A 15,646-nucleotide genomic window follows, 5' to 3' on the forward strand; every position below is an offset into this window, starting at 1 on the left:
ATATATATATATATATATATATATATATATATATATATATATATATATATATATATATATATATTACAACTGGTGGTGTTGTGGTTACATATTTGTATAGTTTTTATAGCAGAATATGAACAAAATTGTAAAACCAAACAAGTATTTTCTAGTTAACGTTGAAAATGAAACAAAAATCCAAATCCAAAAAGCTTACACATAGGACCAGGAAATCTAGGTACTAGATCTATCACATGGATAGGTTGGTACTCCTTACAATTTACCAGAACTCTCGTAACAATAGTTCTTCAAAATAATCAATTTGACAATTACCTTCAAAGTCAATAATCAGAGAACCCAGCTTGGTTACCCCAAGTGAAAGAAAAATACAATATACCTTCACACCAGTCCATAACAAGTTTTGGCTTTTCTCTATTCAATTCCAAAAACGCCACCCTTTTTACATCAGGAGTCATGATTCTTCTTATTCCATCTTCATCCAAAAACTCGTGTTTTTCATTAAAATCCTAGATCATGGAACAAAAGCATAAGTTATTCATGCTGAGGTGCAAAAATCCAAACAAAGGTCTTGAGCTCTTGAAAAATATATTTATGGGCTCAATTTAAGCTAATGTGAGCAATTTAAATTGCACAATACATCAAGGAAACAGGAAAGTGAGCCACCATGCTTCAAGAATGTGATACATAAAAAAATTAAAAATGACAATTTGATATGAGAATACCTTTGTAATGATCAACTTGAGATTCTCCAGTTTTGGACAATATTTGTGAATTTGGATCAGTTCATCGACACTGAAGGCACCCATAGCTCTTTGAAGCACCGCAGTCTTCAAATTAGGTAGAGCCAGATCACATGCACCATCAATGCACTATAATAATGACAGCAAGTAAGAGATACAATCAGCATGTAGGTACTTGATTAAGAGTATATATAAATACAAAGTTTCGAAAGATCAAGAAATGTATAAAAACTGAGCCATGCCCTCCATCTGTCCAATAAAATTTGCTAACATATTTCAGTTCTTGGAATACTCAAGGTAAAAGTACATATTTCAGCCCTTATAAGGTATAGATTTTGACGTACAACATTCCACAACTTTCTTTGGGTATTTCTACATTAAGTAAAAAAGAAACACCCATATAGTTTTTTTTTACTATATTAAGCTATGATCTCATTAAGAAAAAACAGAAACAATACTTGAAAACTTAATGTTCTAATCTTTTTATAATATAGTTATCTATTCACATTTTCAGTTACATAAAATGGATACTTAAGAAGGGTCAAGCTTAATTAAAGGTTGGCGCCAAATGAAACTTCCACATTTTGCAGTCTTTTCTGATTACACTTTAACCGAAATGAAGAATTGTGTATAAAGAGAATAAGCATCTACCTTACACAGGAAGTAAAGGTTCTTCCAAAAAGGTTTGACATGAGAATTTCCATGAAACAGCACAGGTACGCTGTTGCCCTCGAATGTAGCGTCAATCATAGCTTGCTTTAAGGAGTCTAGACGTTCAAAGAACAAATTACATGCTATATCACCCTCTAAATTCAAAACCACCAATTTTGGGCAAGAAATTTTAATGTCACAACAGCGCCTGTCTTCACTGTAAATATTCAGCTTTTTCAGCTTCGGACATGAAATACAAAGAAGACCAAGTTTGCTTAGCACACAGCCCGACAAAGTCAGATCCTCAAGCAAATGGCAGCTTGCGAGAAAATCTTTTACAAAATTAGCATCTTGCAAGAAGTCAACATCAGACAACGCAAGAACCCTAAGTGCCGGAAATCCCTTAAACTTCGGCAAACTTAGATAACAATAGCCCAAATTTAGCTTTAATATCTCTAAGGAACTGCAAGTTACCAGACAATGGGGTAACTCGAAAGCTTCATCATTCTCCTTAGTGCAAACCGTCAAGTCAAGTTGTTTGACGTTTCTTGTGACTGCCATATGAATCCACCGCGAGACTGTGGACATGTTGTAATAACCATCACAACATAGACGAAAACTATCCAAATCTACGGTTTTGCTTGCTAAAACCCAATACACAAACTCTTTGAATTTACTTTTTTTTAGTTTTCCTCCGTCCTGTATGTCTACAGATGGAACTGCAGTCCACAAATTCCTCCATCGTCTGGACAAAATGCTGCTTCGAATTGCTGTTTTTGTGGATTTAAGACGCGAAAGAATCAAAACAAGAATAGCTTCCGGCATGTTACTGATTAAATCTACCCCATCTTCGCATTTTAATGCCTTTGGTGGCTTGGGTTTCTTCATGCGTTGATGTGAATTAGAAAGTATTCAGAAGAGTTCAATTGATATCTGGTCGTAGGTGAAAGGGTGTAGGTTTTGCATTGAAATCTCTCTCATAAATTCAAGAACTATAAAAACTCTTTGGTGTTTGAATTTTTATTTTTTTGGTAAGAAGTTAATGTGCCAAACCATTTTGGTAAGATATATTTAAATGATATTACGTTTATAAAAACTCTTCGTTGTTAGGATTTTTATTATTGGTAGGACGTTGAATGCGCCAAACGATATGGTATGATAAATTTAAATGATATTATTTAAAGAGATTTTTACATCTATTTCTCTTTAAAAATTTTATTTTTGGTTTGTCAGAGATTTGGAATATTTATAGCAATTTACATAAATGTTCATATCTTAAAATCATTTTTCTATAAATAAAATATTTTTAAAATCATGCTTGTTTTGAAAAAGATTTGAAATATATATTTCTTTAAATAAAACCTTTTTTTTAAATCATTATACTATATACAGTTGCCACCCTTTACTTTGTGGAATGACAATTTCCACCTATATACTTGGCAAAATGTTATTTTTACCTCTCAAATTTGACCATCAATATTTTCACCCCTCTACTTTTTAAAATATCAATTTGCACGCCTATTTTTTTTTAAAAAAGGTCGCTTTTACCCCCTCAAATTAGAACTTCCTAAAATATCACTTTCACCCTCTCTATTTCTTAAACTTTTGTGTTTCCCTAGTAGTATATATAATTATTTTTAAATAAATAATTATAACCTATGCAACATACGAATATTCGTCTAGTTTGAATATATAACAAAAAAATTAGAGATATTATTGACATTGATTGAGCTAAAATATGAAAAGATGAATTAACTTTAATATTTTTGTGTATTAGGGAGGACGGAGTCGAGGTTGGGTTCGCCGACGATTTAGGGCGGTACCGTCATGACCCCCTTCGATGGTGGTTTCCAATTGTTTAGGGAGTTGCGAGCTCTTGTGCAGTTTGTCGAACCAGCTTCAACCTTTACTCATCATGCGTTGACGACATGGAAAGGAGATAAGACGAACCTTTATCAAAATCTTCCCCATATTCGATTGCTCCGACCTTATCAAAGAGTTCTCCAATCTCTTTTGAACTTTCGATTGAGAACTAAAAAAAAAAAAAAAGTAACGAGTCATTATCTTTAATAACCTTTTGGTGAAAATAAAGTTATCATTCCAAATCTTTAATAGCCTTTTGGTGTTTGAAATTATTTATTTCAAATAGTTTGTTTTCTTATATAAGTGTTCATAAATTTATCTGGTATTAATATGCATTTTCTGAGAGGGTATTTGGATTACAATATTAATGTAACGTCCTAAAAATGTAAGATAAAAATTAAATTTTTATTAAATTAAAACCCATCATTCGTTCATTCATTTCAAAAGATTGGAGTATAAAATGTATTCCCAAAACATAATGATAATCAAACGATCAGGCAGAATAAAACTTCAGGGGCATGCCATGCGATCAAGTCGAGTTCTTCCCCTTGGAGCCGATAGTACATGAAACATAAACATAATCTGTAAGCATAAAGCTTAGTGAGTTCCCCAAAATACCACATACCATACTTAGATATCAACACAAAACTATAACATCTCTATTTAACCCATGGGTCTATTTTACCCCCGAATCCATATCGACTCAATTGGTGTTTTTCAACCGAACGGGTGTATTTCATCCCCATGTCTATTTCACCCCGAGTTCATATGGCCTCAGTCGGTATTTTTCAACGAAATGGTCTATTTAACCCCCGGGTCTATTTCACCTCATGCATATACCATATAATCATAACAACAAGATTCACAAAGACAACAAGCACACAAGGACACCTAGTGTCCTACAATAGAATGAGAAGACTCACCCCAATCAGTAAATAGATAGATCTCACACACGAGCTGCTGGTGTTAGAATCCCCCCCCCCCCCCACACACACACACACTAAACATATCCAAAACCAAACCCTGATAAACAATTAAGGTAGTAATCTGAAATCAGGGGCCCTATTTCAAAATCACATTCTCTTGTTCTAGGGTAAAAGACCATTTTACCCTTAGAAGGATAGACCCACTCTTCTTGTCCTAATATTCAATTTGGATCAAGAATACCTTCTGGTGCTACGCCCAACATACATCATGCTCTATGCCCAACGTAGAGCATCCCACAAGAGAGTCGCAAAATCCTCAGGCTACATTAAGTGCAACCCAATTTACGCCAAGCGTAGGACGTTGTTAATCCATTTCCATTTTTGGATCTTAATCCTTAAGGATCACCCATCTGTTGCTCAGATCTGGTCCTAATAACCATATTAAGTGATAAAGTTTCTAACGCTATGCCTTTTCATGGCTAAATAGAGCTCAAAGTCAAACCATAGACCCATAACACCATCTAATATCCAAAAACTCATGAATCAATGAATGAAAGCAGCCAAGATCCCGTTTTTATGACTTATTAACCTCAGAAACATCAAGCAATTACAACCATAAGGTCTGGAGTAGCTTATACTCACATGAACCAAGATTATGGGACAAAAAAAAAGCATTAAAACCAAGAAGCTAACAAGATCTAACACATGAATTAGCAAGGTGCAAGCTTTATACCTTATGGAGCTGAATAAAGTAATGTAGACTCTGGATCTACAAGCTTTAGCTTCACCAAGCTTCAAGGATGGAATTCTCTTTCTTTAATATGCACCACAAAACACATAAAAGGCTTAAAACTTGGTCAACAGGATTAGGGCTTCGAGATGGGTATATATGGGAGTGGAGGTTGAACATAAGATCGGTCTCAAAGAGTTAGAGTCCTTAAATAAGGCTTACAACCCCTCATTTAGGGTTTATGCGCCTCTACGCCATGCGTACCCTGATCTATGACCATGTATATCATTAAGATCCCCCATACACAATACACTTACTCCTTGCGTATGAGGCTATCCTACGCTCAACATTGGGCATCTTAAAAGCATAACTTATAAAAGTAACAACTTAAGAATTATACTTGTTGAGAAGTTACAACTCTCCCCCACTTGATTCAGACTTCGTCTTTAAATTCCACTGCTACAAATAACTCAAGGTAATGCTCCCTTATCTCTCCCTCATGATCCCATGTCCACTCCGAACCCTTCCAGTACTGCCATTGCAGCTTCACCAAACCCATTTCCTTGTTTTGCAGAGTCGTCGCTTTCCTGTTAAGGATCGCAATCGATTTCTCTACATAGTTCAGGCGCCCGTCTACCTAAATATCCTCCAATGGAACTACTATGGAGTTATCAACCAAACATTCTATAGTTGAGAGACATGAACAATATGTGAATTTGACTCAGCTCAACGGGTAAATCCAAACGGTATGCAACCCTCCCTATCCGGGCAAAAACCTTGAAGAGACCAATATACTTGGGACCTAGCTTGCCCCTCTTCCGAAATCGGATGAAGCCTTTCCAAGGTGAAACCTTTAGAAGCACCATGTCTCCAACTTGAAATTCGAGATCGAAATTTCGCCGATCTTCATAGCTCTTCTTTCGACTCTGTTCGGTTTGCAACCTTCTGCGCACCTGTTGAATCAAATCGGTAGTCTGGAGTACCACCTATGTGTTTGCTAGGACTCGCTGACTAACCTCACCCCAAAAAATCAGGGTCCGACACTTTCTCCTATAAAGCATCTCGAAGGGAGGTCAGTTGGTACTAGTGTGGTAGTTGTTGTTGTAAGAGAAATCAATTAATAGAAGGTACAAATCCTAACTCCCGCCAAAATCCAATAATCACGCCCGGAGCATATCCTCTAGATTTTGAATAGTCCGCTCACGCTGGCCATTAGTCTGCGAGTGGAAATTCATGCTAAAGTGCAGTCCAGTACCTAAATCCTCATGAAATCTCTTCCAGATTCTAGAAGTGAAGCGAACATACGGATCTGAGACCACTGATATCAGAATCCCATGAGACGCAACCATATCTTGGATATAGATGTCTGCCAATTTCTCCATAGAGATGATATCTTGAATAGGGATAAAATACGCACTCTTGTCCAGTCGATCCACAATGACCCAAATCGGACCCACCCCTCACATTTTCAGCGGTAACTTCATGAGGAAGTCCATAGTGATCTCTTCCCATTTCCAAACGGGAATACCCAGACCGTAACTTTCTATGAGGCTGCTGATGCTCAACCTTGACTTTCCTGCAAGTAAAGAACCCTTCACATACGAGGCCACATACTGCTTCGTGCATGGCAATCAATAATCAAGTCTGAGGTCTCTATACATCTTTGTCGCAGCCGAATGAATAGAAAACATCAACTTGTGTGCCACCTCCATCAAAATCTACCATGTACCGCCTAAATATGGGACCCAAACCCTCTGATGCAAATTCAACAATCCCTAGCTATCATAATCAAAAATGAAGCTTGACCAACTATATGATCACTCTTCCGGTGCTTCTCCTTCACCTATACCTCATGAATTTTCTCCGACAGTGAAGTAACCACTGTCGTCCTCAAACATAAATCTCGGATAAGAGTACAAGTCATCTTGTTGCTCAAGGCATCGGCCATTACATTGTCCTTCTTGGGATGATAAAAGATCTTGCAATCGTAGTCCTTCACTATGTCGAGCCACCTACGCTGCCTCATATTCATATTCGGTTGATCCATTATATATCTCAAACTCTTGTGATCCATGTAAATGATAAAACAAACCCCATAAAATAATGACACTAAGTCTTAAGGGAAAAAACTATAGCCCCCAACTCCAAGTCCTGTGTAGTGTAGCTCGCCTCATGGGGATTCAACTTCCTCGAAACGTATGCAATTATATGACCCCTCTTCATCATTATTGCACCCAATCTTGTAATCGAAACATCATAGTAAACCACGAAGTCCTCCACGACCTCAGGTAGAGAAAAATCGAAGCCTCACACAGCTTATATCTCAATGACTGAAATATCACTTGCAACTCAGACCCCCAATGAAAAGTAACCGTCTTATTTGTCAATCTTGTCAACAGAACATCAATTTTGGAGAAATCCTGAATGAATCTACGATAATAACCAACCAACTCTAGAAAACTCGGAATCTCAGATGGAGACCTTAGAACCTCCCACCGCATCACAGCCTCGATCTTGGACGAATCAACCAATATACCATTTTGGTTAACAAGGTGCCATAGAAACTGCATCTCGCGCAACCAGAACTCGTATATGGAGAACTTGACGTATATCCTCTCCCTCCTTAAAATCTACAAAACCTTTCTCAAATTATCCTCATGTTACTCCTTGGACTTTGAATAGACCAATATATCATCAATGAAGACTGTCACCGACCGATCTAGCATCAGCCTACAAACCCTGTCCATGAGATCCATGAATGGCCCTGGTGTATTAGTGAGCCCAAAAGGCATCACCACGAACTCGTAATGACCATAAGGTGTCCTGAAATCTATCTTTTGAACATCCTTATCCCGAACCTTCATCTGATGATATCCCGAATGCAAGTTAATCTTGGAGAACCAAGACGCACTGACACACCCCCGCCCAAGGCAGAACATACTAGGAGTGGGACTAAGTTCATGGATCATAGATAAATCAAATATATAGCACAAGTACAACGATAAACAAAATATCATTTATATTTCATCATAAGTTTTGAATGTAAGGTTCTTACTAGTGATAATATATAGTAATTGCCTTAAACAGGTAGGAAGATAACAAAACTAGATAGCTAAGTCGTCTATAACCCATGACTAATCTTATGTCTGGAAGCTTGTCTAATGATCTCCTGAGAATACATTTAAGTTTGAGGGTGAACACAAAGGTTGGTGAGTGTAACACCCGTAGATCTGGACTAGTCAATTCAGAGGTAATAGGGGTCGAAAATGACTTTTCGACAAAAGATTATTTAGAATAAATAATCTTCACCAAGTTTTAGAATATGTCTCAAGGGTTCTGTACATATAAAGAACGCAAAAATCCGAGTTATAACGAAGAAGTTATGGCCCGTCGAAGTTTTACGGCAAAACCGGCACGACACTGGGAGACGTAAATAGTGAATTTATGATGGAGGACTTTTTAGCCTTAGTAATATAAATAAAAGTCATAGAATATGTTAAGCTGAGAGCGTGCATAAAAAGAACGCCAAAATCTGACTTCGTATGAGGAAGTTATGATTTTTCTAAGATTTAGCATAACAATGCACAACTCGGAATTCAAATTTTAGATCGAACGATTTTTGGCCAACGCGAACTAAATGAAAATTGAAGATCTCATTAATAGGAACTCAACGACAAAAATATAGACGAAAATGGAGTCCGTATGTAAAAGTTGTGAATTTTTAAGGGACCAATCCTTTCCCGGCTTGTTAAAAATATAACTTTAAAAATAAAGTCAAAATTAGCCGACGGAGTCTAAAGGAAAGTTGTAAGGTACGGTCCCGCCTACGCGTGGATATAAAAAACGTCAAAAACGGAGTCCGTATGAACGAGGTATAAAATATAATAACATATTTACGTATTAAAATAAAGTATAAATCATATATATGTATACATATATATACAAATGTATATATCATTAGAAAGATATCGACGATGCGGTCATTATAAGACTATTGTTATGTATTTTCGACATTAGTTTAGTACAAAAATCGTTAAATCTATTTAAAATAGTATTATGAAGGGGTGTTTAGTCATTTATATAACTATAAGGTCGTTAAGTAATTATGGAAGGTAGTTTTTGTAAATCCAATTACTATAAATAAGAGGCTTGGGCTCTCATATTTCTTGCACCATTCTCTTGATTCAAGAGTCTTTCTCTTCTTATCCCCCGAGCATTTCGGTCCCTCGTGATTCGACTTCTCTTTCTGTAGTTTTAGTATAGTAAGGTGAGCGCTGAAGCACTGCACGAATCTTTTTTAGAAAGATTCAGTGACGAAGTTTTGCCCCTGCAGAGCTTGACTCCTAGCTAAAATGCCCTTGTAAGTAAGTTATGCTTACCCTATTTTAAATATAGTTTATATTTAAAATTAGTATTGTTATTATAAATTTATAATAAATATTTGAGATACTATTATGAGTTATATAAGTGTCGTTATAATATCTTTTTAACTACTCGCGGTACGGGGAATCTGGTTTAATGGGCCGCATAGGGTTGTTGGATTTCAGAAGTGCTATATGCCAAAATGGTCCTGTCCTCCGGTGTTTTATGTCTGCCCCTGTCTGTACATAGTGGTTGGAAAGTATTGTTTAAACGCTTATATAATAATAATAATAATAATAATAATAATAATAATAATAATAATAATAATAATAATAATAATAATAATAATAATAATTAGTCATGGTAAATATTAGACTAAAATCTAGTGGTAATAATACTAGGTTTCGTCGAAGGAATTTTTTTTTAAACTAAACGAAGCGCTGTCCGAGTACCGAGTCACCACCTTCTCAAGTGAGTGCATGGTCCCTTTCTTCTTACACATAGATATGAAGTATTTAATATATATATTATGTGTTGTGAGTGCATGGTCTCTTTCATCTTCCACATAGACATGAAGTATTTAATATATATTACGTGTTGTGAGTGCATGGTCCCTTTCATCTTACACATAGATATGAAGTATTTAATATAAATTACGTGCTATGTGTGCATACTATCTGAATACTTGATGTCTATGTTGGGTGAAGGATTTTATACATGTTTTAAACTGTATACGTATTTTATATCTACAAAATGTGTTGGGTAAAACATGGGTAGATGAATGATGAGGGATGAAAGCTGATATAAAGGAACTCTAGTAGTATGGACCTAGTGCCCTATAGGTGAACATTGGCAGCAATGGACCTAGTACCCTATAGATGAGCACTGGTAGTTGCGCCACAACCTGTAGATGTTTATGATCTACGGTAAACGTCCTAGCAGTTGCGCTCTAAGGACAGTATCGGCAGTTGCGCCTAATAGAGAGCCTTATGACCATAACGATAGCGTTTAAAGGTCAATACTGACAGAAGCGCCTCATAGAGATGTCACAATTCTGGCAGCTGCGCCTAAGTGATAATATTAGCAGCTGCGCTCGACCACTGTGTCATTGGCAACAATGGAGTTCATGTCGTTTCCTTAGGATGATCCTTAGGAATGAATGGACAAGGATTAGCTGACTCTTAGGGTAAATACTTAAGAAGATAATGGGAATGGGTAATTAGGTTGATTGTTTGATGATTAAATATAATAATTATATTATTGTAGGTTGAAAACCCTATGTACTCGCCAAGTTTCACAACCTGACACACTCCAGCTTATTTGTATCACAGGTGTCGATACAAAGCTACTTTACACCGAGAGATTTTAAAGAGATGTAGATCACTAGTGTAAATAAATGTAAGTTCTGTTTATGCTTATGTTCCTGTATTGACGATGACATCCCAATGTTTTAAAATGAATAAAAAAATACATTTCTTCGGAAATGCTTTGATAACGTATTTATTGTGTTTTTCTAGGAATAAATTCCGCAATATTTTTAATAAAAGAGGTACTCTGATTTTCATAAAGCAGAAACAAAATCAGTCTTTTCTGGCTGTGAAAATGGGGATGTCACAGTGAGTGTCACAGGTTTTCTACTTAACTGCAGTATAATACTTTTAAAAAGTCTAAAAAGTATTACCTTTGTAAGAAAACTATGTTTGGAAGAATGCTTGATAAAGATAGAAATATAAACCATGGTTGCTAGGTAATAAAAGTCTAGTCCAGTTTATAGTAAAGAATTTGTACGAATAGACATATAAACTATGGTTTCTAGGTAATAAAAATCTAGTCAATTTTATAGTAATGGAATGGTACGGATAACAGATAAACAGGCGTGTGGATATACGGATAAAGTTATCTGCCAAGGTTGTACTTAGCAACCGCAGACATAGATAAACGGATGGATGACAATATATTTGATAAGTATAAGTGTAAGAAGTTGTGATACTTGTTTAAACAGTTGATAAAACTTAGAGTAGAAGCACATAAATGAGCCTAAGATACGAGTTCTATAACTCGTATAAATATATAAACTTATATATTTTTGTGTATGTATGAGGTATATTGAAACTACCAAGTTGATAACAGGCTATACAGTCATAACACAATTTTAATTGAAATATATATGCTCTTTTTATTAGTTGTATTATCTTAACAACATAACATGTGTAGCTATTAAGGTTTAAAATGATTTTGTATACTTAACATGGAAGCGTTTAAACAGTTATTTCTAAAACTGGTAGAGTATTTACACAAAACAATGATATTTTTTGTATATTTTGTATGATAAATATTACTTAGTACACATACTACCATGTACAGACGAGGGCCAGACATGAAACACCGAGGGCAGGACCATTTTGGCATTATAACACTTCTAAAATCCAACAACCCATGTGGCCCTTCAAATCAGATTCCCCGTACCATAAGTAGTAGCGTAATAAATAATATTTTTTTGTGATTTATATTGCATAACAATGGTGGTGTTGTTTGTTTAAACAAAGTATTTAGAAAATAATATATAATATATATACAAGTACCACATGTATTCCCCCCGAAAATACATAAAAGTGGGGCGTAACACCTACCTTAAAGTGTGGTTGTCGTGTCTTTTCGAAAATTGATGCGAGAAAGCCGAGATGTATTGTCGTGAATTTGAACTTTCGGGCTTAATTTAATTCCCTAAGAAAGTATCACAATAGAAAAATCGATGGGTGGCAGGATCTCCGACAGTGGGTGGCGAGGGATGGCAGTGGATTTTCAGTAGCCTCCTGCTATCGTTTCCTGGCTTCGTTTGACAGGTGGTCGATGAAAGGGAGAGAGAGCAGCTGCAGGGGGTGATAAAGGGTGTGTTTGGTGGTGATCTTGATCAAGGAATGTGGGTAAAGGTGATGGAATAAGGTGGTGAGGTGGTGATTTAAATCAAGAAAAGAAGAAGAATGGAAAGAGGGGTGAAGAGAGATTGAAGGTTGTGATTTGAGTGCGGAAATGAGGAAGAGAATAGCTCTTTTTATAGTTGAAGAAGGCACACATAAACCTTGAAATGCCATACCCCCAACTCACTCTTGTACCACTTTGGTGAGACTTGTACACAAAGAAGGAGAGGGGCATGGGAATGAAAACGTGGGATGATTCAAGGAAGGAAGAAATCAAATTTTTTTGAGCTTCTTAATTCACATGTGGGCCCCACATGGGTTATTCCTCCATTAATTGCCCAAAACACATAAAACTAGGTGCCTCGAGATCCATGCATTGAGAATATTTTTCAAATGTACCATTAGATAGAGTTTAATTCAAGAATTCTGGAACATCAACTGAATTAATTCTTGGAGTTACGAATCTATGGGAAATTGCGTTAGAAGTTTTGCGTCTAAACGACTCGCAGTGTCAGTTTTCGCGACTTTTGTGAATATTTTCATTAAAAATATTTCAAGTGTGAAATTAAATAATAGATTATATCCTGAGTCCAAAAACGCTCTCAGAAATCCTGTCGGAAAAGCGTAAGTGCTTGAACGGATCGATTCGATTTTACGCAATTTTACTGTCTGTTTTCATAAAACTGCCGTATCTTTTGCATACGAACTCTGTTTTGGACCTTCTTTATATTTTTGGAAACAGGTAAACATGTACTATGAGACTAGAATAATTTAATTCACTTAAAATCATTTTTTTAATAATTTTTTGTTTTTCAGACGTATTCCTAAGGTTACAGTTTGTGCGGTTCGATTCGTTATGCATTTGAAAGCATAATATCATCAGGTATCATATAATAGTTAAAATGAACATATTTATTTTACTTAAGATGCACTAAATTCAGTAATTCGGATTAACACAAGATTCACTGATAGATTGGCAGTTATAATAATAGCCCTAAATTTTGGGTTGTCACACGCACCCTGTAGCTGGTCAAACAAATCGTCAATCCTCAAGAGTGGGTAACGATTCTTCACCGTTAACTTGTTCAACTTCCAGTAATCAATGCACATCCGGTGTAAATCGTCCTTCTTATTCACAAAAAAAAAGATTAGTGTTCCCTAGGGTGAACTACTATGTCTAATAAACCCCATGTCTATCAGTTACTATAGCTGTGTAGACAACTCTTGCATCTCAGGTGGTGCCAACCGATAGGATGCCATGGCTATCAGAGCCACACCTGGAACCAAGTCAATCTGAAAGTCGACCTACCTCTCCGAAGGCACTCCTAGAAAATACTCAGGGGACACATCGGGATATTCTCGGACGACCAGCACATCATCAATTTTCCCCTTTCCTTCCTTGCGAGTATCCAACACATAAGCCACAAATCCCAAACAACCCTGCTAAAGATACTTCCTAACTCTCGATGCTAAACAGAGAGCTGGTCCATGCTGAACACCTTCACCATGGACAATTAGTTCTCCCACAGTTTGTGACAACCCGAGCCTTTTTCCGTTAAAGTTTGCCATTTTCCGTTAAATAAATTTCACATTTTTATTTGTTCTGTTAAATTTTTATAGTTTGGAAAATCATTTAAGTTTTATATAATTAAATTTATATACGAGTCGGAACCAAAATCACGCGAAAAATTGAGTTCCCTTCAAAAATCATCAAAAATCGGTCTGACTAGTGTTCATGGTCGTGAACCCGTTCACGGCCGCAAACCTATTTACGGTGGGTGGACCCCACCACCGACCATACTCCCAGGCTATATATACGTAACCCCTACCCTCATTTACACTTTTCTGACCGCGAACACACTCCCTCTCTTTAAGAACCCCCACCTGAAAACCTGAGATTTCTCAAGTTTTCTCTTCATCTAACACTCCATTCACCTTAAAACACGTTTGGGAGCATCTAACACCAACCTTTTCGTCGATTCAAACAAAGTTGTTCTTGAGTTCACGGTCGTACACCCTTCAAATCTTCAAACCTTCAAGGGACGCAAACCGTTCACGGCCGTGAACCCTTCAAAAATTCATAATTCCTTCAAGAACACCATTCACAGCCATAAAGCCTTCAAGGGGTTGTTCACGGTCGAGAACAGTTCACGGTCGTAACCCCTTCACGGCCGCAAACCTTCCTAAGTGGTGAACTTGGCTGAAAACCCGCTTTCCCCGATTCAATCGAGTTCTAGTAACATTCCTAAACCAAAAGCAAGTGTTTTTCCAACACTATAACTAATGGTTTCGCTAATAAAAATTCATAAATGTATTTAATTGATATTAGATTTCTGTTAAGTGCCACGTAAACCAACTCGATGGTCGTCATTTCCAGTTTCGTTGTCCGACATTTCATGCAACCAACTGTGAGTTCATACCCCTAAACTTTCATGATTTTTAATGTTTTCAGGGGGAGAATACAAGCCAAACACAAATGATTTGTGAATTTATACAAAAGGATTTCAAAACACTGAAAACCGATGCAATGGATATAGTCACACGGTTTCCACCTTTCATAAAAATATTTAGATACTTTATCCCTTTCGTATTATGCTGAGCATAAGGGACGTTTTCAACCTACTGCCAAATTGCATAGTTTTCAGATCAATTCCTGAACCAAATATATAATATTCATGCAAACTATAATAGGTATAGTTTGGGGTTTCAGTGTACAGTATTACAAATTCAGAGCTTATACATTGCTAAACATATAAACTATGATAGACTTACTTTATGATATTTTCGGGTAACAAGGATACTTTATTACATAATTATTTAAGTATAATTATTACTCTATAAATTATACACTCGGGTTCAAATACGATAGATCAATACAGAACTGCACGTAAACTAGATTATACAGAATTGTGAGACTCTACTTCAAAATTGTACCCTTTGGTGTACTGAACTAAATCCTATCATAGTATAACCAGAGTCTCTTGGAGGGAGAGTGTGAGATTTGTGAATAGATCTATTCGGGACTGAGAAACCTACACCTAAACTGCTAGCTACAGTTACGCAGACATGCCTGGGGTGACAAATGTCATATATCCAACATTTGAAGAACGTCGTAAAGATCACTAGGTCATATCAAACATGGTTATACGACTCACAATAGTATAAACTAACCTTCTGTTTACGGGATTTCATTCTTCTTTAGTTTTATTTTCATTAATAGAACTATTTTATAATACAACTGGAGGATTCCAGGGATTTCAACTCGTAGTTTTATTTTCAGTAATGAAATTACTATACATACCGGTGATAACCTGGGTTTTTCATATAAAAAGGGTTTTACATTCAAAACAGTCTTATACAATTCATCCGGTGGTAAACAGATAATCAAACTAGTACTTTATGGAACGTTGTAACAAACTCATATGTTAGAAAATATTGGATTTTCTTGGAAACATG

The 15,646-nt window shown here is 36.3% G+C and overlaps 1 protein-coding gene across 1 annotated transcript; it reads right to left on the minus strand.

The window, feature by feature from the left end:
* Nucleotides 1-131: 131 nt before the first annotated feature.
* LOC111882912 (putative F-box/FBD/LRR-repeat protein At1g78760) lies at nucleotides 132-2,453 on the minus strand. The gene is made up of 3 exons (XM_023879283.3): nucleotides 1,392-2,453; nucleotides 723-869; nucleotides 132-506 (listed from the first exon to the last, which is right to left on the minus strand). Exons 1-3 carry the CDS (start codon nucleotides 2,277-2,279, stop codon nucleotides 321-323), a joined length of 1,221 nt encoding a protein of 406 aa, XP_023735051.2. The 5' UTR covers nucleotides 2,280-2,453; the 3' UTR covers nucleotides 132-320.
* Nucleotides 2,454-15,646: the final 13,193 nt, after the last annotated feature.

The sequence above is a fragment of the Lactuca sativa genome, chromosome 5 (genome assembly GCF_002870075.4).
Source record: "Lactuca sativa cultivar Salinas chromosome 5, Lsat_Salinas_v11, whole genome shotgun sequence".
Lineage (NCBI taxonomy): Eukaryota > Viridiplantae > Streptophyta > Magnoliopsida > Asterales > Asteraceae > Lactuca > Lactuca sativa.